The sequence below is a fragment of the Arvicanthis niloticus genome, chromosome 22 (assembly GCF_011762505.2).
Source record: "Arvicanthis niloticus isolate mArvNil1 chromosome 22, mArvNil1.pat.X, whole genome shotgun sequence".
NCBI classification, from domain to species: Eukaryota; Metazoa; Chordata; class Mammalia; order Rodentia; family Muridae; genus Arvicanthis; species Arvicanthis niloticus.
In genome coordinates this window covers 28,959,625-28,985,861 of record NC_133429.1, presented here as the reverse complement: position 1 = coordinate 28,985,861, position 26,237 = coordinate 28,959,625, and the positions used below count along the sequence as shown (strand labels likewise).

Sequence of the window (26,237 nt, the reverse complement as noted above, 5' to 3'; positions counted from 1 at the left end):
AAGAAACATCAGATTTTCCCATAATATAAATGCTAATTAAAGAACAGAATATATCCCATAGTCCTGCCGTTTCAAATTCTCATGGCTCTCTTGAGAATTCCTAAGATGAGATTCCTAATCCTCACCCTAACCTTTGTATGAATAAGGTAAAAATTTGATCAGTTAGGTTCTGGTGGTTCCTGAGGGTCACTAAGTATCTTTAATAATTTGCATTTTAATTTTGGTAGTAATTTTGAAATGCACTCATCTCTACCTCCAAAGGAATGTTTGGTTTTAAGATTGCCTGCATTAGGAGACAAAAATTATCCAGGTAATAAATTACTTTACAATAAATAGTCTGACTATTTGAGTGTAACATATGTACAACTTCTTTTTTTTTGTAAATTACAGGTCATCTTTAATACATATTACAAGGTATATTCTATATAGACATTTGTTATACTCTATTGTTTAAAGATATTGAAGAGAAAAACATCTGTGACTGTTAAATATGTATTTAATTTGCATCTAATTAAATATGCAGATATAGGAGACATAGGTTTTGAGGAAGAAATGTATTTTTAATTATGATTTTTGGATTTAAAATATAGCTTGGTGGTAGAACACATAATTACCATGTAAAAATAAGACTACAGATTTTGTCACCAGTATTGTAAAACAAACATATGACCATTATTTAGCCAGTTGATCTTGCTCTTTGGTTAGTAATTATCTGGGTTGCTGTACTAACATTTCTACCTAAGCATGTACCTGCATAAGCGTGTTTATGCTGATTAATTTGTGATCTAATTTCCATGAACTGAAAGCATAGGCTGAATGTGGAGCATCTTTGAAATATTTTTTTTGAAGACAGCTCTAAGTTATTATTTAGCAGACATTTTTCTCAGTAATAGAAGAGTTATTATTCTAAAATAAACCTGAGACTTAGAAGTAACAGAAGCACTGTTCTTAGCAACATCATTTTTAGAGTCTATATTTTAAAAGACCCTTAAAAACACTTTTAAAAAATAAAATCATTCTAGATTCTTCTTTAATTATGTCTGAACATATTAAATTATTTTCTCTTTAGTGATGAAACAGAGGCTACTTGACTTTTCAAAAATTGTACTTAACATTTATTATTAAAAATACTAAGCCTGCAGGTGGTGGCATGTCCCTTTAATCTTAGCAACTTGATGCAGAGGCAGGCAGGTCCCTGAGTTCAGAGATAGCCTGGTCTACAGAGTAAGTTCCAGAGTAGCTAGGGATAGACAGAGAAACACGGACTCAAATATAATAATAATAAAAATACCAATACCAAACATTATTAGAATCCTGAACATTTAATCTTACCTGATAAGCCATTTTATCAGTAATGTCAATGGATTTACTAAACAAACATCCCTACTCTTTGAAATGAAACAAGTTTCATAGTGTTAATCTTTAAAATTATAAATACTTTGATGTAACTGTTGAAAATGGAAATCAATATTTTGATAATCTCTTTTGCTATATTTTAAATTGAAAGCAAAAACCAAAAAAACCACTTGGGTTAAAAATATGTGTAATTCAATCTAATTTTTAGTTTTCTTACTTTATTTTGGTTTTACAGTTCTGGGGGTCAAACCATGAGCCCCAGTCATTTTAAGATGATAGTTTGTCACAAGGCACAACAAATCTTAGTGAGGAAACATTTGCAATCAAAATTGTTATCTTTTTATTTGTTTCACATTCACTGATGCTTTAATAGATACAACTGAGTTATGTAAATTTAATAAACATGAGTTATGTGTTGTCCTAATTATGGTATTGCTATGATGAGACATCATGACAAAAAAGCAAGATCTGGAGAGAAGGGGTTTATTTGGTTTATTTACATGACCACACTGTAGCCCATCACTGAAGGAAGTCAGGGCAGGAACTCGTGCAGGGCAGGAACCTGGCGACAGGAGTTGATGGAGAGGTGCTGTTAACACTCTTATTCTTCATGGCTTGCCTAGCTTGTACAAGTCATCACCACAGCCACAGGAATGGCAAAACTCATAGTGGACGAGGCCCTTCTACATCAATCACTAATTAAGAAAATGCTCTAGAGCCAGATTTTACAGAGGGATTTCCTCAGTTAAGGTTCCCTCCTTTCAGATGCCTCTAGCTTGTGTCAAGTTGACATAAAACTAGCCATACATGCCTACTACACATCAAATCTCCCCACACTTAAATAAAACAAACAATGAAAAAAATTCATTCATTGATCATTTGCTAACACAATCTGCATATAACATTACTTGACTTACGTACTTTGAAATTTGTTTCTCAATATTGAAATCATAGGGAAATCATTGTAATTAATGTCTGCTAAAATCATAGGCGCAGAATAAAAAAAGCTATAATGTTCCAACACGTTTTGCTTACCTTAAAACTAAAAATTTTCCCTCAAGTTATTCAGTGATTAATCCCTTCCCACACAAATATTAGGACCAGAGTTTGGAGGCCCAGAACCTTTGTAAATTCCTGGTAGGTACAATGCCCACCTGTAATTCTTAATTTGGAAGATAGACACAGGGTTCACCAGAGCAAGCTGGCTAATAAGAATGGCTCTACAATGAACTTCTGGTTTTCCATGAGAGACGATACTTCATTGAAAAGATGGAAGAGTGATTTAGGGTTGTTTATAACATTCACTATGGGTCTCCATGTACACATGTTCCCACATCCATGTACCTCCTAACATGTGCCCGTATACATGTTAACATGCATGCACACCTATACATACCACATATTAACATGGAAAAATACAAGAATACGTTCCTAAAAACTTGATAAGTCATTCCTTAATTGTGTAAAGAACCTTTGGGATAAATAGGGAAGAAACAACAGTATGAATAATCAAGCAAAGCACAACATTGATGCAATTTTTGTCTGTAAATTCAAATGGTGTGAAATTAAAATCGAATACTTGTTGAGACCTGGCCCCCAGCTTAACTAACTTTTATGTTACATGCTTGCCAGCAATCCTGTACTGCTGACATAAAAGCAGCTTGACTATAGGCAGTCATATATTCTGAGGCTTATTATTATTATTATTATTATTATTATTATTATTACTTTTATTGGAAAATCCCCAACTGTAGCCTTTACTCGGGACCCATCAAAATAGAGGTCAGCTTGAACTGTCACATCTTAATTACTAAAAACCTTGGAAAAAGGCTGACTAGCCTGTAGCTCTCCCCATACTCACATATGAGTGCATGTGGTTTTTTTCCCCCCTATATAAGCTGCCCCTGAACAATGTTCAAGGCTATGGCCGAAATCAATCAGTCTTGGGTTGTGCATTCAATAAACCAAGCCTGTTTAACTGAGATTGGTGTCTGAATGGTTTGTGCAGTAGTTCCCAGACTCCATCAATACTCAAATTTAGAATTATAAATTCTCAAGGTCATAAGACTATTATTAGAATACAAATAATTTAGGATTTCAAACAAAATATTTATTCATTTCTCTCTTTTGTACTGGGAATTTAATCTAGGGCATTGTGTGTGCTAACCAAGTGTTCACCAGTAAGCTAAAACCCTAATTCTTTATTTCTGTGCTGCCAGTTTGAATGTAAATTAATTATTTGAGAATGTACCATTTTTTAAGCCTGCAGAACACTCTTGAAATCAATTTTACACTTTTTTATTACTTACTATAATAAGTGTACTTTAACAATCCTCAGCACATGACATAGTATACAGCAACACTGTGTTCAATGCAACAGTTATATCTAATAAAGGTTCTAACTTACCGGTGGATCAGCCCCCTTAGAACCAGTAAGCCCTCCTGTTAGGGATTCGATGTCCTGAAAAGGGGAGAGGTGATGATTGTAAATGCTATTCAATATCATGAAAATTACCCAGTCACACAGTGTATTGTCATTGGCAACAAAGCTAGAATGCTTCATTTGTGTGTGTCTGTGTGTGTTTGTGTGTGTGTATATGTGTAAATATTGGATCCCACAAAACTTAAAAAGTAGACTATATGAAAAGATCTGATTATTTTCTCTAACTTTTTACAGTATGCAAATGCAAAAATAAATGTAAGTGAGCAATTGTTCTCAAAATATGAAAAGAAAGTAGCTCTAGATTTTAAAAAGAATGTTTTATCTTAGAGAGTTAGAGAGCACAGAACAACAAAAGAAATGACCTCAACATATTTCCAAGAGCATTGCTTCATGATGCTATTTTATCTACAAAAACCTTGAAATTATCTATGGTCAACTCTATTAATACATGTGTAAAATATTAAAATATATGGTTAGATTAGGTATTGTACAAACATCAATTCTTAATTTTGAATTAACAGCCACAGAAGTAATGCATAAGTAATTATACATAAGTATAATAGGCAGTGAAGTTTATAGAATTGCAAATAACTATCATATCCGATCTAGGGCTTTGATGTAATTGATATCAACCATACCAATCATATAACCTTTACAAAATAAAATTAAATGCCAGATTTTAAAATAAAATCTCACAATAGTTTAATAAGTTGGCAACCTGTTTAACTTGTAAATCACCACTCACAAGTAACGCTGCAAACACATAACCAAAACACACACGTGAACACAAACACACACACACACACACAAAATCATACAAAATCAGACTGCTCATAGGCACCCTGCTACTGGCCATACCTGACACTGACATTTTGTAGATAAAAACATTTTAACTCTTGATATGTATGGATTCAGAAAGATCTAATTGTACTTGATAAGCTTCTTATCAAGTGGGGATAAAAACTCCGAGAAATAAACTGAATAATGCTTTATTAATTAAAAAAATTGAATGCCAATGAAACAGGAACAATAGCTCCTGGAGTATACTGGATTATAGGGAAAAATTATTGAATTAAATCAACCTGTATATTTTAAACATGTTTCAACTTCAGAATGGAAGTCAGGGAATGTAGGTAAAATGCTTTGTCTATATTTCCACAAGTGATGAAAGACTATGGGTTCCATCAAAATTGATACAAATCTGATCTGAATAAGAGAAGCTTCCACAGGAAAAGCGTGTCGCACAGAAGGAAGGGATGCAGAAGGACAGCAATGCAGATGACACAGAAAGCTGAAAATCTTGCATTTGGACAGCTTGGCAATATCAAAATTGAATATTTCTATTTTATTGAAAAATTATTCCAAATTTTACTTCTTTCCCATTTCCTCTTGATGAAATTTCCAGTACACAACTCAACACCTTCTATCAAAGTTCCCAAAGACAAATTGCTCTTTAAATGCAAAAGAAAATGTTCATTCAAGAATCTTTTTTCTTGTTAAGATACATGGGCACCATGCAATGCTCCATCCTCATTGAAATCCCTTCTTTAGTATTTGAAATTTCATGCTGTACATTATTTTATTTAGTACTATTTTTTCAACTACTGTCTATGATAACAAATTACTTTTTAAAGTTCATTAGAATGTTTATTTCATTATTACTATGTATGGGTCTCTCCATGTGTAAACAAATATAATTGATCACAGAGGCTAGAAGAGGGCTTCAATTGTCTTGGAGTTGAAGTGTCAGAAGATTGTGAGCCTCCCAATATGAGTGAGTGGTAGAAAGTGAACTCTGTCTTTCCATAAGAGCAACAAGAACTCTTAATTGCCTGGCCATTTCTCCAGCCCCAATGTATTCTGAATTTCTGTCTTCAGATTCAGTTTATTCTCTGATGTTCATACTATCTATTCAGTTTATATATTAATACTTCTTAAACTCAATTTTATTAAGTGGATGAAATGTCAAGTCATGTTTTCACCTCAACTTCCCCAAGCTAGGAACCTGTTGCAATGACTGGACACTGAACAACTATCCAAACTGTTCATCAAATTCTACCAAAAATGTCTTAATGAAAGAATTTTAATTTAATCGCTTCTCATCACTACTAGTACATTAATCTCTTGGACTTCTTCAGCAGTATAAACAGCAGTCTAATAATTATTTTTGGACCTGCTCTTATCTCCAGGTCCATCCTACATTCTCTATTTTGAATTCAAGTTTGAATATTTAAATCCTTATCCAAAACTAATTTGTGGGTTTTCAAAAATCTTAGAATAAAACGTAGCTTATTATTGTGCTCTGCCTTGCTCGGTGGAATCTTGATTCAGAAATTTTCTCTAATGCCACCATTTGCAATGCACCCTGTCTCTTGTGCCAATCAAATCATATTGATCTTAACAAACTTACTAATTAATAACCAATCCAAATGTGGCTTCTGTATTAAGGCCATTGCATGTTTTTCTATTCTGTACAAGGAACACATTACTTCAGTGCCTTTCTAGTTCATTAACTGACTTACTTTACTTATAAATATAATTAATTACCAAAGTGAACTTGCATAAATCAGCAATGTTTCAAATAAGGAAAAATGGTTAAACTCAAAAAGACTTAAATAAGCATGCATAATGAAGCCGTATCTCATAGAGGTGTGAAGAGTTTGGCAAGTCCAGGTGAATGGTGAGTAGCTGAAGGTTATAGTATCTTTGAGTATAAAAGAATAAAGTATAAAAAGGTGCTGTTTGTCAGTGTCCAGTAAGCAATGAATGTCTCCCTTAGTCTCTACCAAGACCACCACACAGTGAAGTTCAGTAAGTATTTAATGTAGAATGACTGAGAGAATGAATATTGATGCACTATCATTCCGATAAAATCTTTGAAACTCCAGGTACATGTGGTAAAATATTTCTTAATTTATAGAAATGCATTCCTTGGAAAGCATAGAGCAAGGGTATTGTGTTTGCACAATGAATCTTCATAAAATTTAGAAATGACCAAAATAATGAATTACCTTCCCGAGGTCACACAGCTGTTGAATGCAGGAAAATGCTTTGAAACCCCTGTGTTATAACCTCAAGCCTAGTTTACTTCAGATTCTGTCATATATCACTAATGAGAAATCCACTCAAATAACATGCCTTTGGCTCAGTGTGATCTCATCTTGAAGCAATAAATTTCTATACATACCCAGGGTTTTATGGCTCATAGGAAGGGATTTTTAAAAGAACTTAATAGGTTACACCATTGTACAATGAATAAATCAATATTTGAGCCATTTACCTAACAAAAGTGCCTAGTATAAGGATATATATACTTCAGAGATATTAAACTAGTATTGATAATATTTACTTTTGTGTAATATTTTTGTAAGTTCACACAAGAAGGAATGGGTAATGAAAGACAAAATTTCTTTTAAGGAGTCATTTTTCCCCACATGCTGCTTAATGAAACAATCTTTCATCAAAAAAAAAATCCCATCTCCTTTAGGCAAACATCCAAAAAAAAGTTGAATTTCTTAATGAGGTTTAAGTTGTTATTGCTTCCTTGGCTATATTACAGGGTAAATTCCCCGGGGGACAGAGAAGTAGAAAATACACAAAGGAATATTATAAATCTTACTCAGAAAAGTAAAGTTTCATTGCTCTAAGTTCTAAAAATTAAGAAATTATTTTCTGTCACTTTGAGCATAGTCCATCTCAAATCTGAATTGCCTTCTAGTTAGCTCCTGTCAAAATAAATGGCTGAGCATATATTGTGAATTCTTCATGGGAGAAAAATGATGGAAAATAAACCAAGTCAAAGCTTTTATAACATTTGGGATGTTATGGAAAATCATAACAAAGAAAAGCCACTCAACAAAAAAGACCTTCAATACTTTACAGACATGAAATACAACACCAAACCTGAAGTGCAGTATTCAGTATTTGAGATACATCTTTTATTTTAATCAAAGGCAGAGCACAGAACAATATATTGAGGAACTCTAAGCATGAAGTATTACATTAATACATAGTGTTTGTAGTGGTAAATTATATAGGGTGTTGGTAGTTCAGTTTTCGATATTTCCAGATTTGGTGTTTTTGTTTTATTTTTGAATACGTATTGAGTTCCCACAGAAACTAGCTGGGTAACAGTAATTAGCACTGACTGGGTACATACTGAAACTCACACCCCATTAAGCTCTCCATTGCCTCATGAATAAGCATCCCAGTTCTCTTAGCTGTTATCACCTGACATTTTCAAGCTGGTCAGTCTGGGACATTTAGGGTTTAATGACTTGACAAAGGTCATACAACTAACTAATAATGGTTCAAAACCAAACACTGACTCTTGAGACAGTGCATTTCCATGGCTATGAAGTCTTGAATCAGCTCAAGTATGAGTAAGGAATTGGAAGGGCTTTCTGGGATGGTGCATACTGACTTAGGAAACAATGTTAATATGTATTAACAATCTGAAGACGTGAACCTTGAGAAGCACCATTGGAGCAAAGCATTTAAGCAGGATTTGGTTTGAGAAAACAGAGAACAGGTTCTGTATTTTCAAAAACACATAATTCACACTGTTAGAGAAATTAGCCAAGAGATGTTACATACTCGTAGATTAATTTTGGAAGTCACAAGTCAGCAAGATTGGATAAAGCTAGACAGTGAAATGAAAGCTTTGGACAATATCCAAAAACATAAGCCAAAAAATTTTTCTGAAAGAAGTTGAATTAATCTAAGTTAATTGGAGGGATAAACAAAATAAAACCAACCGTAAAACTAAGCAAACAACAAGAACAACAAAAACAAAACAAAAAACAAAACAAAAAAACCTATTGCTGTATTCTTTCTAAAAAATGAATCAAAGCTGGAGTCACAAGAGGTGAATTTATAATTTAATTTCTTATTTCAGATTTTAAAGTGACAAATTATTATTGTAATCAATAGTAATAGGACATATGATATGTATACTTCTGTTTGGGGAGCTGTTATAAGTGATACTACTAATGACTGCAATAACAGCACATTTCTTAAAAACTATGAATGAATGAGAGCTATAATTCTACACTATTACATTAACTTGGTCTGTAGCATAGAATATGATTATTAGAATAGAGAATGATGGAGATTTAACATCAGTGACAGAGAGTTTTATAATCATGGTATGTTCTACAGACAGTCCTATTTTCTTCTATGCACACAATAAATAAGAAATCAAGCTTCAAAGTTCATGCTACTCTGTAATTTTTTGGAGAATAACTTGAAATATTATTTACTTGGAACGTCTCTTAATATTTTTCAAACATGATTTTAATTAATTAATATTCTCGAATGTAACTGTTATTACCATTCCTTTATAATAGATAGTATAGCTGGTTTCCAATTGTAATTGGCAGTGTCTAATGGAGCCACACAGGCGGTTATGACTTCTAAGCAGCACACCTACTGTTTGGGGTAGTACTATAGCAAGAAAATTAGAATTCTATTGCTTAAAATGAGCCAGACAGAGAAGACTCGTGGTTCTCATTTGCACAGTACAACATTAACAGAAACTATGGAATATATAATGATGCCTTCAGTTCACATAGCTTCATTGCATGTCACTTGTGTAAAATTACTATGTAGAGTGAAGATATGGTTTACAGTTTGGGAGGATAGGAGACTGGAAAATTAGAGCATTGTGTTTCCTTTTTAAGAACACAGAGAAGAACAATTTTCTTGTCATCCCCTGCTCCTAGAAACCACCTGCATTTCTTGGCTTATAACTCCATCTTCAATCATGAAAAAGTATCCTATTTCTAACTCTATCCTTGCTGTCTTTTTTTAACAACCTTTATGAGTTCAATGGGCCACTCAAGTCATTTTGAGTAATCGCTACAAATCAAAATTTTTAAATTTGCCTGGTAAGTCTCCTTTAATATTAAATATAAAAGTCCTGTGATTTCTGAATTAGAAATAAATGAAATTAAAAATATAAGGCATGATACACTTGCCCTGAACTCAAGAAATATATAAGAATATCTCACATCCCATATAAAATGACACCACCTAAAACTACCTAGTAGGAGTGTCCACTTCATCTACTGAATTTCCACATCAGTTGTTTTTTTATTTATATTACCCTACATTACAATACATGTTTCCCTCCATGCATACTTTAACTCCTTTAACAGGTAATTCTCTGTATTTACAAGTTCTCAATATATATTTTTTGTTTAAAAAAATCAAATAAAGTTCTGGCTGTGGATGGATGTTCTGCTTTGAATAGGCATTCTTGAGTACACAGAATACTAGATTTTCTTTTCAAACAAAAAGATCATATTTTATTTTAAACTATGTGCATATGTGTAGCAGAAAGGTGTGTGTGTGTGTATGTGTGTGTGTATGTAGATGTCCACTGATGTGAAGAGAGGGCCACATATATTGATGATTATCAGTGGCCTTATGTGAATTGTCGGAACTAAACCCAGGTTCTCTACAATAACAGTGCTGCTCTTAACTTCTGAGCCACCACATCTCTAGCTACAATAGTAGATTTTCTTGAGAACTCTATGAAACTGTATTTGTGGGTAGAAATAATTCTCTCATGATATATTCCTTTATGTTCTAAGGCTGTGAGACCTTGGGAACAATTATGTGATTTTCACTACAAGAATTAGTCCCAGACTTCAAGACAATTATACCAACATATTCTCACAAAAGTGAAACACCTTCACTGCAAATTCATTAAAAAATGGATAGTAAATTTACTTTATTATTTAGACAATGAAGAAAGGCCTTTCACATAAAACAAGAGTACATCAATAACAATATATTGGTGGATAGTAACTGAGAGCAAACATTAATTACAGTAGAATAAGATATAAGAAGAATTCCATAACATGAAGGGGAGAAAGGAGAGAGGGCATTGATGGCTAAATTTATAATTTTATTAAGATCATCGTTGGTCTCTACTAGAATTTGAATATTCTTTGATGAAAGATGGAAGCTACACTTATTTGCGGTTGTAAGACTAACTATTAAGAAAGCAATTAGAAGCCCATTTACCTTCAGATTGGTACCTCCACCTGAACCTGTGGCAGATAGGCATGCCTGTACCCCAACTGTTCTAGACCCCACAGCCTACCTGTCTCCCAGTTTTTCTGCCTTAACCAAGAGTACCCTGCCCTGATACGACCCCAAAGATCCCAACAAATGGGGGATCTATCATGTTTTACCTAAGCCCTGCCAGGAGCGATCAAAGAGAAGCTTAAAAACTAGCAGAAGATCTTCCTGAGATGGTTCCACCATGGATTGTCAAACTTATTGATGCATTCATTTCTTTAAGCAAGGCCAAGATTATTACATGTAATAAAAAATTCATGCTATTAATATATTTCTGTTATTATTAAATATGTATAACAATCTCTAGGTATTAACTCACTCTTTAAAGCACATCTCTGCAGAACTGTCTTGTAGTGATGCTAAATAGACAAATAGATGATTTCTTAATTCTTAATGATAACCCTATAAGAATTCCTAAAATTATACTATTAATTATTAAGTTCTTTTATAATGGGGTTGCTGTTAAGTTCTTTCTGATGTCAAAACCACAATGAGAACTCTGCCAGACTGCAAGTGTCATGAGTTAATTGTTTCTGAGATAACAAGCAGGCATCTATAATTGAGATCACATTCACAGAGGCTGTAAAACAGTTAACCAAAGGTCATAAAAAGGGAACTAGGAATTCACTATAAAATCAAGGACAGAAGATAAAATATTAACTGGGTTTATCTATACGAAGCCTCACTAATAGCTCAGAGACAACGTAGAAATAAAGATTAAAGTCACTTTTCAAAGTGTCCTTCTTTTCTTTCTGTGACTTCAACTAGCAGGCTGGAAGTTAGAGCCACAAAGTTCCTGCTGTTTTACAATGAGGTGCTAAATACCAGAGATTGCAGTTTCTGATCTCAGAGGAACTAACGAAGGTCAGGTAAACATTTTATTATTAAACAGTTACCCTAAATATGTCACAAAATCAAATCTTGCCCCTGCCAATGTTCTTCCCTGTCTGTTATACCAGAAGAGAAGCAAGAAGAAAGGTCTGCCCACTCCCTCATGGGGTTCCACAGTCCTTCTGGTCTGCACCTCCACTTGAACCCCTGAGAGATTAGTGTCTATCTTTCATCCAGAAGGTCTGCTCTAACCAGGGGCAGCCCTGGCTGCCTCCCAGGAGACCTGATCCAATCCAGGTCACACAGACCTCCCTGCTTCAAAGGAGGCCTGCTCCAATCTGAGACACCCAGGCCAGTTAATACCAGAGATAACCAGATAGCAAAACGCAAGCAAAAAGTACATAAGCAACAGAAGCCAATATAATTTGGAAGCATCAGAACCCAGTTCTTCTACTACAACAAGCCCTGGATACCCTAACGAACCTGAAAAGCAAGATTCCAACCTACAATCCTATCTCATTAGGTTGATAGGGGCCTTTAAGAAAGATATAAATAACTCTCTTAAAGAACTACAGAAAAATACAACAAAACATGTGAAGATAACAAACAAAATGCTCCAAGACCTTAAAATGGAAACAGAAACAATGAAATCACAAATGGAGCACAGTTGGAGATGAAAAACCCAGGAAAGAGATCAGGAGTGATAAGTGTAAGAATCACCAACAGAATACAAGATATGGAAAAGAGAATCTCAGGTGTAGAAGATACCATTGAAGATATCAACATGCCAGTCAAAGAAAATTCAAAGTGTAAAATTTTCCTAACCCAAAACATCCAGGAAATGTGGGACTCGACAAAAAGACCAAACCTAAAAATAATACGAATAGTAGGTGAATATTCCCAGTTCAAAGACCAAGAAAACATCTTCAACAAAATAATAGAAGAAAACTTCCCTAACCTAAAGAAAGAGATGGCCATAAATGTACATGAACCCTACAGTACATCAAATAGATTGTATTAGAAAAGAGAATCTTCCTGCCACATAGTAACCAAAACACTAAATGTACAGAAAAACAGAAAGAATATTAAAAGCTGTAAGGGAAAAGGGCCAAGTAACATATGAAGGCAATCCTATCTGAATTATACCAGACTTCTTAAGAGAAATGCTAAAAGCCAGAAGATCCTGGGAAGATGTCATGCAGAACCTAAGAGACCACAAATGCCAGCCCAGGCTAAAATACCCAGCAAAAGTCTCAATCACCATAGATGGAGAACCAAGATATTCTGTGACAAAACCAAATGTAAGCAATATCTTTCTACTAATCCAGCCCTACAGAGGATACTAGAAAAGACCTCTATCACAAGGAGAGTAACATCATCCCCCCCCAAAAAAACAAGAAATTAATCATCTCACAACAACCCCAAAAGAAGAGACTCACACATACATAATACCACCTCCAACAAAAATAACAGGAACTAACTATCATTGGTCTTTAGTATCTCTCAACATAAACAGACTGAGTTCCCCAATAAAAAGACACAGGGTAACAGACTGGGCACACAAACAGGTTCCATAATTTTGATGCATACAAAAAACACACCTCAGCAACAAAGACAGACCTCAGAGTAAATAGCTAGAAAAAAAGTTTTCCAAGCACATGTTTCAAAGAAACAAGGTGGAGTAGCCATTCCAATATCCAATAAAATAAACTTTCAACCAAAGGTAATCAGCAGAGATGAGGAAGAACACTTCATATACATCAAAGGAAAAATCCATCAAGAGGTAGTCTCAATTCTCAACATCTATACCACAAATGCAAGGGCACCCATATTTGTAAAAGAAACTTTACTAAAGCTCAAAACACAAACTGAACCTCACATAATAATACTGCAGGACTTCAACACCCCACTCTCACCAATGGACAGGTCATTAAAACTGAAAATAAGCAGAGACACAATGAAACTTATAGAAGTTATGGACAAAATATATTTAATAGATATCTACAGAACACTTCACCCTCAAATTAAAAAAAATAAACATTCTCAGCACCTCATGGAACCTTCTCCAAAACTGACCATATAATCATATACAAAAGAAGCCTCAACAGATAGAAGATATTGAAAATAATCCCATTTATTCTATCAGATCACCACAGACTACAGCTGAATTACAAAAACAATAGAAAGCCCTCATCTTCATGGAAACTGAACCACTCTACTTGGTCAGAAAAAAAATAAGAAAATTGAAGACTTTCAAAAAGTCTATGAAAATTAAGGCACATCAAACCCAAATTTATGGGACACAATAAAAGCAGTGTTAAGAAGGAAGTTCATAGCACTAAATGTCTACATAAAGAAACTGGAGATATCCTATACAAGAATATTAACAGTACACCTGAAATCTTTAGAACAAAAAGAAGCAATCACACCCAAGAGAAGTAGATTTCAGAAAATAGCCAAATTCCAGGCTAAAATCAACCAATTAGAAACAAAGAGAACAATACAAAGAATCAACAAAAGCAAAAGCTAATTCTTTGAGAAAATCAACAAGATAGATAAACCCTTAGTCAAACTAACTAAAGACACACAAAAGACAGTATCCAATTTAACAAAATTGGAAATGAATAGGGAAACACACCAACAGAAACTTGGGAAATTAAAAAAAAAAATCACTAAATCTTACTAAAGCCTATATTCAAAAAAACTGGAAAATCCAGATGGAATAGATGATTTTGTAAGACAGTTACGTGTTAAATCAAGATTAGGGTATGCTATCAAAACAGTCCCATAACACTTAAGGAAATACAAGCAGCCATTAAAATTCTCCCAATCAGAAAAATAAAAAATTAAATAAAAAGGCCCATGACCACATGGTTTTAGTGCATAAATCTACAAGCCCTTCAAAGAAGAGCTAGTATCAATACTTCTCAAAATATTCGACTAAATAGAAACAGAAAAAGCACTACCTGATTCATTTTATGAAGCCACAGTCACTTTGATAGATAATTCACACAGACTCAACAAAGAAAGGGAACTTCAGATAGTTGATATATCTAGGTTGGGTATTGGGTTACACTTCTGATTGAGCATTACCAAACTTATAAAGCCTTTGATTAACATTTTAAAAAAATTGTATAAAAGCAAAAAGGAAAAGGGGGCATGGGATAGGGGTTTTCTAGGGAAGGGAATTGGAGAAAGGGGATGGCATCTGAAATGTAAATAAAATATCCAATTTCACTTAAGAATATTGTTGCGAAAATACTAAATAAAATTATTGAAAACTAAATCCAAGAACACATCAAAACCATCACTTACTATGATCAAATAGGCTTCATCCCAGGGTTGCAATTTCAATAAATAAAAACCTATCAATGCAATCCACTATATAAATAAACTCAAAGGCAATACAAAGCTGCTCACTTTCTTCATATCTATTCAATATAATACTGGAAGTTCTTGGAAGAGCAGGTAAACAACAAAATAAGATGAAGGGAATACAAACTGAAAGGAATAAGTCAAGGTATCACTAAAAACGAGGACATTATGAATTTTGCAGGCAAATGGATGGAACTAGAAAATATCATCCTGAATGAGGTAACCAGACCCAAATAGACATGCATGGTATATACTCTCTGTATATTTTCCTAAAAGTACAGACTATCCCTAAAGCCAAGAAAAAAGCCAGGTTCAGAACTAAGTGTTTTAGTTAGGAGAGATGACAGAGGTTCTGGTTAGTCAACAAAATGATGGACTGGGTATTAGGACTATCTTGTACCTCTGGTACAAATTGGTATAATTATGCTCTAATTTTATTTTGAGAGAAAAGTTTTATTTTAACAGGAAGGGTGATGTGTAGGAGGAGCTAAGGTGAGAGGAAGAGAAGGAGTAAGAAGAGGAGGAGAAGAAGGAGAGGAGAAGCTAGGTGATGAGAGAGAGAAAGAGAAAGAAAAGGGGTGGGGGGACATGGAGGCAGATGTTCACATGTCTCCACCAGTCAAAGATAGTTGATATATCTAGGTTGGGTATTGGGTTACACTTCTGATTGAGCATTACCAAACTTATAAAACCTTTGATTAACATTTTAAAAAAATTGTATAAAAGCAAAAAGGAAAAGGGGGCATGGAATAGGGGTTTTCTAGGGAGGGGAATTGGAGGAAGGGGATGGCATCTGAAATGTAAATAAAATATCCAATAAAAATGGAAAAAAAAAGAAAATATACATCATTGACTTCAGTTGTACAAAGATTAAAAAAAAAGTACAGAATATCCATGATATAACCCACGAGTGTATGAGGTTTAACAAGAAGGAAGGTTTAAGTGAGGATGCTTCAATCTCATTTAGAAGAGGGAAGAAAATAATCACAGGAGGCAGAGGAAGGAAGGACCTGGATGGGAAAGAGGAGGGGGAGGAGAAAATGGGGCAGGATCTGGTATGGGGGGAGGGGCAGGAGAGAAGCCTAGAGGGCCAGGAGAATCAATGTAAAAATTCAGCTACTGGGGTTGTGGTGGGTGGAACCTCTAGAAAGTTCCAGAGACCTGGGATGTGAGAGGCTTCTAGGATTCAATAGAGAAGATCTTAGCAGAAATGCCTATCACTTGGGGGATGGAACCTGAAGAGAACACCTCCAGTAGATAGATAGGACCCCCAGTGGAGGGATGATGTCACCAACCTACTTTTAAAAGTTTTGACCCAGAATTGTTCCTGTCTAAAAGAAATGCAGGGACAAAAATGGAGCAGAGACTGAAGGAAAGGCCATACATTGACCAGGCCAACTTGGAATCCACCCTATGGGCAGGCACCAAACCCTGACCCTATTACTGGTGCTATGTTGTACTTACAGACAGCCTGCTAGCATGGCTCTACTCTAAGAGGCTCTACCAGCAACTGACTGAGACAGATGCAGATCCTTACAACCAATCATTGGACTGAGGTCGGCAACCCCTATGGAAGAGATAGGGGAAAGCTCCTTCAATGGAGCTGGAAGAGAAGGCAACCTTATAAGAAGACCAAGAGTGTCATCTAACCTGGACTTCTCAGTGCTCCCAGAGACTAAGTCACCAGCCTAAGAGTATACATGGGTTGGTCCATGGCCCCAGGCACATATTTAACAGAGGGCTACTTTGTCAGGCCACAGTGAGTGTGTGATTAGAAACTTGATACCTCTGGGAAGGGGGATGACTGGTGGGATAGGAAGTGGCTGAATCCCATCTCAGAGATAAAGGGAAGAGCTGATGCTATGAAGTACTCTTCAGGTGCACTGGAAGGGAGGCAACATTTGGAATGTAAATAAATAAAATAATTTTTAAAAAGTAAAAGTTTATAAGGGGAAAAAGAATGCAATTAAGAAATATACTGGCTTATGAAGTACCTGTAGAAGGTTTTCTTGGAGAATCCTCTAGAATCCATTATAGAAACATACAAATGGTCAAATTTGGAGAACTGTCCCTGAGGTTCTCAACATCTCCTGATACATCTACAACAGGACCCAGGCCCAAGGAACATCATGAAAGAGGAGAAAGAAAGATGGTACTGGGGAAACCCAGGATGTCTGCTGAGAGATAGTGTGTTTTAACACAAGGAAGCTGTCAAAAATAGGCTATCTAAATAAGTTCTTAATGGTGATATTAACAGTTGACATGCTATCATGGGTGAGAGGAATCTCACAAGCCCCCAACCCATCTATCCCCAGGCAAAGGGCTACAGGTCTTTACCCGCTGCTGAGATTGGGAAGACAGTCTTCTGCCAGAGACAACTCCCTGATAGGTTATTGAATCTCAAGTAGTCAGCTCTAAGCAAATATAAATACAAGCAACACTAGTTGAACTCACTGTGTGTGTGTGTGTGTGTGTGTGCGCACACACACACACACACGTGCATTTGTAAAGCAATAATAACTGAAGACAAGTCATGATTTGAGAGAAAGTAGGAGAACAAAAAAAAGGAGTTGGAGAGGAAAAGGAAGGTTGTAAATTATGTAATATAGTACTCCCATATGGAAATTTCAAAAAAATTTTTCTATTTGGTAACTGTGAAAGGAATATATTTACAATCCCCAAATGGTCTCCTCTTGGTATGCATGTTCTTTCTTAATCCCCTATCCTTGTCTAAAGCCCAATAACATGTCAAAAGTCATGGGATCTCTCTTCTGAGGTAGTTACAGAAAGACCTATTTCCTTCATTTCTCCTTTCTTCCCAGCCCCTCCCTTCTCATTCATTTTGGCCAGAAACTAATCTTTCATGCCAGTGATCACTCCATTGCCTAAGCATACCAAACTCAGGCTAATTGGACACAGCATCCTCTTCTTATCCTCAAAACTCCTGAAGACTGAGATGATTAGACCCTCACTGGTTCATAGATTGCAACTGGAGTGAGTCCCTAAAGTAGAAGGCCTACTTAAACTGCACTCAATTCCTACCTGTAGATTATCTGAAATAACTAATGTTGTTGTAAACCAGCAAGTGTTCCTTTTTACACAGGAAAAATAAATACAAAATAAATATTCATACATTTCTATGATTCATGTGTCCTTATCACATAAATGTTTATTATAAAATAAAATGCTTTAAAATATGAATATTATATATCAATGAATCGATTAACAAAATAAAATCTAGAGCAAGGAAATGTTTATGTTTCTATAAATAATTATATTTCTCTCATCCAAATACTAACCAGATCTGACCTTGCTTAGCTTATGAAATCAGACAAGATCAGGTGAGTTTACAGTGGTATGGCCATAAATAACTAAACGTGAAATAATATTATGAAAAAGAAACAAAGTGATTTGGTTCAGAAAAACAGTAAGGACAGCTTACAATATATTTTATTTCATACATATTGTTATTTTCTTGGCCAGTTCTGAATATTTAAGAATCACTCAGTTTATCTGACAATCAGTTTGAAGTAATAACTGTTAGGTTGAGTTCTGATACTCAAAAACTATGTAATTATTAAAGTAGGTTTAGAAACTCATGAAAAAGTATTTCCTTTCGATAATGTATGAATTCATTGACTCAGTCATGAACGAACTGAGAAGAGTGAATTTTTCCTGAGAGTGGGATTCTAAATTGAGAACTCCCCTTCATGAACAAATGAGTCATGTTTACATTGCACAGGAAGCCATCAGTCAGAAGTACATATGTATTCTCTATAGCACATTGACTTTCAGCTCGTATTGCCCTCGCTCTACATAAACTGGTTTCTCCTTTTAATTGGATTTTTATTTCATATTTTCCAGTTCAATTTTCCTTAGGCAAACTCATGACCCCATTCTACAATTCCCACTGCTAGGTTATATAATAATTGTTTGAGCAAGCAGGGTCCCCCAAAGTGAGAATTTAACTGAGTAGTTTACAGTAAGAAAATCAGTTGAAAATATAATTTGGCATCAATAGGCTATGATTTCCGGTCATGTTTTTAATGCTGATATTACTGCTCGAGATGTAGTTACAAAACTGAACTTTCAAGCTGATATACTAATGTTCGTGCACTTTGATAAGGCCTAGATACAAAACCTTGGGATAGTTCTGTTATATAATTTCCCATAAAGAAATCATAGAAAATAATATTAATCTCAAAGTGTTGTTTTAAAAGAAAAATGTGTATGCAACACAAAGGGAAGTAATTTAGCTGGTAGCTTTATTACTTAAATTTTATTCTACATTAGAAGAATCTGGGCTTGTTGGTGTCTGTATCAGACCTGTGGCTCTGATCTCTCCAGTGTCATCAAACTGCAAAGGGTGCAGCAGTAGAGCTTCCAAAGGAGACACTGTGATTGAACGAATGAATGGTCAAGAAAAAACTCACATATTATATAGACTCATATTTACACATAACTCACACATCCAGCTTTACAATCCCAGAAAGTAACAGTTTTGTTTGTAAAGCAGAGACATGATCTCAGCATTTCCACAGTCTTGATTGGAACATAATTAAACAGGGTCTTTTGAGGACTTCCTGTGTGTAATGTTTTCAACAAAGCCCTTTTCTTTATAAAGAGCATATATCCACGATTTTGTTTAATTTGCTTGATTTACATCAGCTAGTTTTATGAGCCAGCTCATGAATTCTGTGAGCAATGAGTTAAAGATTATTTTGGACACTTATTTGAAGATATTCAGAAAATAATTTAACCTATTAAACAGAGATCCAATTATCCCTCTCCTAACTGATCTCCTACAGAGCTTTCCTGCACAAGATGACAGAATATAATCTTCTAGATAAACATCAGACACTTGAAAGGAAATGGTGTTCTACCTTTTGACCTTGAATTCCCTTTCCTCTGTCTCAGTGGTTCTCAAACTGTGGATCTCAACCCCTTGGTGATCAAATAACCCTTTTACGGGGATTGTATATCAGACAGCCTTCATATCAGATATTTACATTCCGATTGATAACAGTAGCAAAATTACAGTTATCAAGTAGCAACAAAATAATTCTGTGGTTGTGGGTCAGCACAATATCACAATATTAGGAAGGCTGAGAGCAGTATGTACACAATAAATGAAAGTTAAAATCTTTAACTTAGGTTCACATTGATTATTAATCTGGAATCTTTTTATTACTGAAAAGACCCATAACTATGTAATGCTTAGAGAAAAAAGTGCCTGAATTACTAAGAAAAAAATATGGGTTCTCTTGATTATTTGAGTGTTTTAATATAGTGATGTAAACATAAAAATAAATGCCCTTCCTTCTCTTATTAAATGGCCCATTCTCATCAAATGGTGTTTGGTTCAAATGACATATACTCACTTAATTTTTCTTTTTCTTTTCTTTCTATTTTTTGTTTTTTGTTTTGTTTTTTGTCATTTTGAGAGAGGGTTTTTCTGTATAGCCGTGGCTGTCCTGGAACTCATTCTGTAGACCAGGTTGACCTCGAATTCAGATATCCATTTGCCTCTGCCTCCCAAGTGCTGGGATTAAAGGCATGTGTCACCACTGCCTGGCCTTAATTATTTTTTCAAAGACTTTAATGTATACTAACTTTTTAAATGTTATATTCTATGGTGTTAAAAAACTTATTCTAAAACATTGAAAAACTAATTTATAAGAAAAAATGTTTATTATATTTATGCCTTTCAGCAAAATGACTCTCAGCTCAGACTAAACACATACTGAATTTCTCATAGGAAGGAAATGAGTAACCATAGAAAATTAGATATTTGTAATTAAAAAAGAGTTTCCTAGAACATTTATGATGAACACTCAAAGCACTGGATTAAAATTTGCCTTGTTTAGAACTGGAAATTTTATAGTATTTTTTAACAATATCATAGAGATGTATTAAAACAAACAAAATAAAATATGGTGTCTCCTAGAAGAGCTGAAAAATCAGTCAATAGAAAGTTTTCTGAATGTTTTACGTGTTTTCCTGTGTCTACCTCCGTTGTTGCTCACTGTCTCTGTCTTCCTAGAGAAGACTTGTCTGTTTACTGACTGTTACTATCTCATGACATCCACCTGATCCATGCCTCTATAAGATAGGAACTCAAATGTGACTGGGGCTGGAGGGGACTTAAAGTTTTCGAGCACTAACTACTCTTACAAGGACCATGTTTGGTTCCCTGTATCCAATGGGCAGCACACAACTCACTGTAATTCCATTTTAGAAAAATTAAAACCCTCTTCTGACCTCCACTAGCACAAAGCACCAACAAGATGAATTTATATGTGTAGGGAAAGCAACCCTACCTGTAAACAAATCTAAAATATCCTTTAAAGACATATGGGTTTATGTTAAGATGAATATAACCTTTCAGTTCAAATAAAACTAGAATGATCCATCATGGAAATGACTGACATGAAGTTTTATATAAATTAAGTATGATGTCTGGAACCTGAATACATGTGAACACTGTAACAGTGCATGTGTGAATACTAGAACAAATGTGGTAAGAATAAATTAATACAGAGGCATTTGTTGAAAAATGTAACTTCTATGGTGATGTTACTAAAAACTATGCAAAAAAGTTATATATATGCCTAATATATTTGCATATGAATGCTAATAGATTTTGCTTTACTCTCAGAGTAATATTTGGAATCTAAGGTTTTAATCCTTCTTCTTTTTTTTTGTTTTTTTTTATCCTTCTTCTGAAGACTTACTGATTTATTAGTTCGAGAGACTAAAAACCTTGTTACCAAATAAAGACTTATGTTCTTTAATTGCTTATAAAGTTAGAGAAAGAAACTGTATTATTTAGGATTTATTGGACATAAATACTTTATTGTTTTTGCCAACCCCCTTTTGTAAATTTGTTTGTACAATTTGTTACAATTCTTATACTTATGGAGGAAAGACTAGAAGATGTGTATTTCAATTTAATTATATTTAATCTATGTATTCTCTCTCTCTGGCTAACTTTGTCTCTCTTCACGTCTCTATCTGTCTGTCTCTGCTTTTGTCTCTTTCTCCCTGTCTCTGTCTATCGCTGTTTCCTTCTCCTTTCTCTCTCTCTCTCTCTCTCTCTCTCTCTCTCTCTCTCTCTCTCTCTCTCTCTCTCTGTATGTGTGTGTGGTATATATTTGTATCTGTGGATATTTATTGGAATGTATATAAGGGTGACTTCAAGCATGACTATATAAATACCTATATGTAGGCCAGAGTTTTACAACAGTTGTCCATCTTACTATATTGTACACCCCTCCATTTCTGAGGTGAACCTGGAGTCAGCATCACTGAGCTTCAAGGATTGTCCTGTCTCTCCAACACTGAAGTTATATATGTACTCAGCCTTTAACAGCCTTGTATGTTCTGTATTCTAATGTGTCCTTATGGTTGTGTAACAAGCATTATACTGACTCAGCCATCTCCCAACCCACAGAAAGGTATTAGAAAGGAAATATTATAAGATTAAACAACTTGTGACAAATTATTAATGATTAAATAACTTTTATTTTTTAATTTTTTATTGTAATTCATTTTATTATCTAGGATGTGTTCACACATCCATTTAGTAATTGACTTTGATAGCATTATTTTCAAATAACGTTTTTAATGAGTGAATAATCTAACCATCTTCACAAACATGAGCCAAAGGTTTAAAGGTATTAGTTTAACAATGGCTGAGAGGTTTCTTTATTTTTATAGCAATCCAACATTTATGTGATAAAGATTTTGGAATATATTCTATATAAAGATTTTAATAAATACATTAATAAATCAAAATTACTTTAAGCTTTTAATGATTTTAATATTGTAGAAACATGGCTTGTGTGGAGATTTTTTTTCTAAGAATTTTCAATATCAACATAAAAATTTTATGTAACCAAACTGTGGAGTAATTCAATTAAATTATTCCTGAGGGTCATAATATAAGATCTTCTCTAGGTCTTCAAGCTTATAAAAACATGATTTCAGCAACCAAAAGTTCCAAACATCTTCAATTGTTAGAAATAAACAATAAACATATCTTAGTTTTTTTGTGATCAAGTGAAAGTAACAAAAATAATTTATCAGATTAATTTCATAAACTTCAGCCTAAACATCTACTTTGTTTAATCCCATCATCATGACATTTTTAATACTTATAGCATTATACAACAACTGCTATCTGTGAACACATATCTTATAACCTACTCAATCCTTCAGTCACTTCTTTGTCCTATCTGTTGAATCTGACTTTTAAAAACACTGTAGATGCCTTCTTCCCTTATCATTCATTTCTAATCTATTTCTTTCTGACAATATGTTAGTATGTAGTCATTGAGAAAAACGATTTCAACTAGACATATTCATTTTGGCTCATCGTTTCTGAGCTTTCAGTCAATGGGTGCTTGGCCTCATCACTGAGAACCTGGACAAAGGTAGCTTGTTGTGATGGACAGAGTCTATTAAAGCAAAGGTGCTTCTGAATAATGTCTAGAAGGCAAAGAACTACAAGGAGTGGCCAGGGAAAGTTATACACTTTAAAGTCACACTCCACAGATCTACTTTCTTCAACTAAGTCCCATACCCTGATACCCCAAATTCATTCATGAATTAGACAATTGATGAGGTCAGCAGTCTCAGAAACAGATCAAGGCTACCATCATTTGAGGACCAAGACTTCAACATGTTACCCATGAGGACATTTTATAGTCAGACAACTACAGCTATTCTATCAAATATTATCTCACCCAAAGCCTCATGACCTCCATATATAGCTAAATCTTCAGTCTTGAAATTTTAATCTATAAAATATATGTCATCTACAAATAGGATGTCACTTGTTCATTCTTATAAGCAGGTATTTCAGGAGACAACATGGATAGCTTTTGCTATCATCTTTCCTGAAGTGCTGGATTTCCTCTCAGTTCAGTAACTGACCTGTCTTTCTTATTCTATAATTGATTGGGGTATTTTCATTCATTTGTATTCATTATCACAATATGAGATCAACTAAGGATTCTCCAGTGTTCAGAGACATTTCAACAAAATGTGTCCATACTGAAGCTCCTAATCTTTTTCTTTTGATCTGCCCCTGTTACTTCAATTAATAATTAAATTATTAGTCACCTAGGCCAGGCTTCTAGAATTACTTGTTTCCATATCATATTTAATCATTCACCATGCTCTGTTAATTTTACATCTTATAAATGAGTCAAATTTTTCTGTGCATAAGAGGAATTCATAGAACTGGTGAAGGTGAGAATTGCATAGGCCATGCAGAAGTTTCTAGCTCAGAAGATCCATATACAGACATCTAAATTCCTAGCCAGGAAGCTTTATTTTATATAATGGGCAAGACCTGAGTATTTCTGTAAGGTATACATAGGATGAGATTATTCACGGAAGGAAAAAAAATTGTGTTATTAGGTATTTAAGAATCTTCTGTCCTGTGAAAATAGCCCAATACATTTTTATGATTTACTGTGCTTTGGAAGGAATGAAATATAAATTACATCATTATGTAATTTCCTCACTACCATAATCTTATTCCTAGTTCTTGTGTAGGTCAAATAATGTCTATCTTGTATTGTTCTAGATTTTATTCATTGGATTTAGTTTTTATTATCATTGTGTCTGTGTATGTGTGCGTGCGCATGTTATCATTGTTTGTGTGTGTGTGTGTGTGAGAGAGAGAGAGAGAGAGACAGAGAGAGAGAGAGAGAGAGACTTTAGATTCTAGTTAGAAAAACTTCAAGCTCTAGTCTGTGTTTGAAATAATAGGCCTGAGAAATGGCCTGAGAAATGCATGAGGGTGAAAGAGGAACTGAAAACAGTCAGAGGAGAAGCTAGGGGCAGCTCAACAAATTAGGATGAGTTCTTAAGTACACAGACTGAGCTTCTTACTGAAAGATAAATGCAAACCCCAGAGCTAACAGGGCTATCCAGTTGGTTGCTTTGCAGTGGCTCAGGGCTATTTAATCTACCAACTGACGCAAAGACTGCTCACTAGAAAGAGGCATTAGGTTTCTGGGATGTACTAGTCTGTAGACATACTTTTTTGTTTGCTGATACTTCATGCTCTAAAGTGGCTCTGTCCAATTTGAGAGCTACTAGCCACAAAGTTTTGAAACAAGTTGATTTATATTTCTGATGCATAGGGCTATGTAAAATGTATCATTAAATTCAGAAAACAGTAAGACAAAACACAAAAACACAAAACAATATGAAACACAAAGCCCCCTGATACACACACACAGAGAGAGAGAGAGAGACAGAGAGAGAGAGACAGAGAGAGACAGAGAGAGACAGAGAGAGACAGAGAGAGACAGAGAGAGACGGAGAGAGGCTTTGTGTTGGTTAATTTCTGTAGGACTTGGGGTCTGCCTTGCATGTGATTGATAGAGCCAATGTTACACCATTGGAAAAAAACTGATTTACAATTTCTCAGTAGGTATCAATACAAATAGCTTCCTGGTTAGGGTTCTTTTTTTCCTTCCCTCATTCCTTTCTTTTCTTTTCTTTCTTTCTTTCTTTCTTTCTTTCTTTCTTTCTTTCTTTCTTTCTTTCTTTCTTCCTTCCTTCCTTCCTTCCTTCCTTCCTCCTTTCTTTCTTTCTTTCTTTCTTTCTTTCTTTCTTTCTTTCTTTCTTCTTTTCTTCCTTTCTTTCTTACCTTCTTTCCTTTCTTCCTTCCCTTTCCTTTCTCTCTTTCTTTTCTTTTTTAAAGAGAGGAAGAGCAGAAGTAAGAAAAAAGGGAGAAGAAAAGAGCATGAAACTGGGTTTAGAAAAAGGTGAGTAAAATCTGAGAACCCCTAAGTGAAGGAAAAACATGATCAAAATGTGCTGTATAAAATATCAATAAATAAAATGTACAATATTTCTTGAACTGTTCTCAACGTTTCCTCAGTTAGTCTGGATCACTTTGTAGTCTAGAATAGCCTAGAATTTGTGGTCTTCCTGACTCAGCTTCTTGATGGGCTGAAGAAGTTTGCAACTATACCCATCTATGATTTTCAAAGAGTGACCACTTGAAAATGCAACATTACATGCACAGCCACACCTGTAACTCCTGCTTCATTTCTGTCTGTTACTGATACTGCGTAAGTTTATAAAACAAGTTTGTATTCTTTTCAAGACAGGGTCAACT

The 26,237-nt window shown here is 34.6% G+C and overlaps 1 protein-coding gene across 15 annotated transcripts in view; it reads right to left on the bottom strand.

Moving 5' to 3' along the window:
- Positions 1–26,237, bottom strand: part of Ppfia2 (PPFI scaffold protein A2) — a 436,080-nt gene that overhangs the window by 363,581 nt on the left and 46,262 nt on the right. For all 15 annotated transcript variants that reach the window (XM_076920120.1, XM_076920126.1, XM_076920131.1 and 12 more), the window contains exon 3: positions 3,764–3,817. In XM_076920120.1, the coding sequence (XP_076776235.1) occupies positions 3,764–3,817 (54 nt within the window). The remainder of the gene's footprint in view (positions 1–3,763; positions 3,818–26,237) is intronic.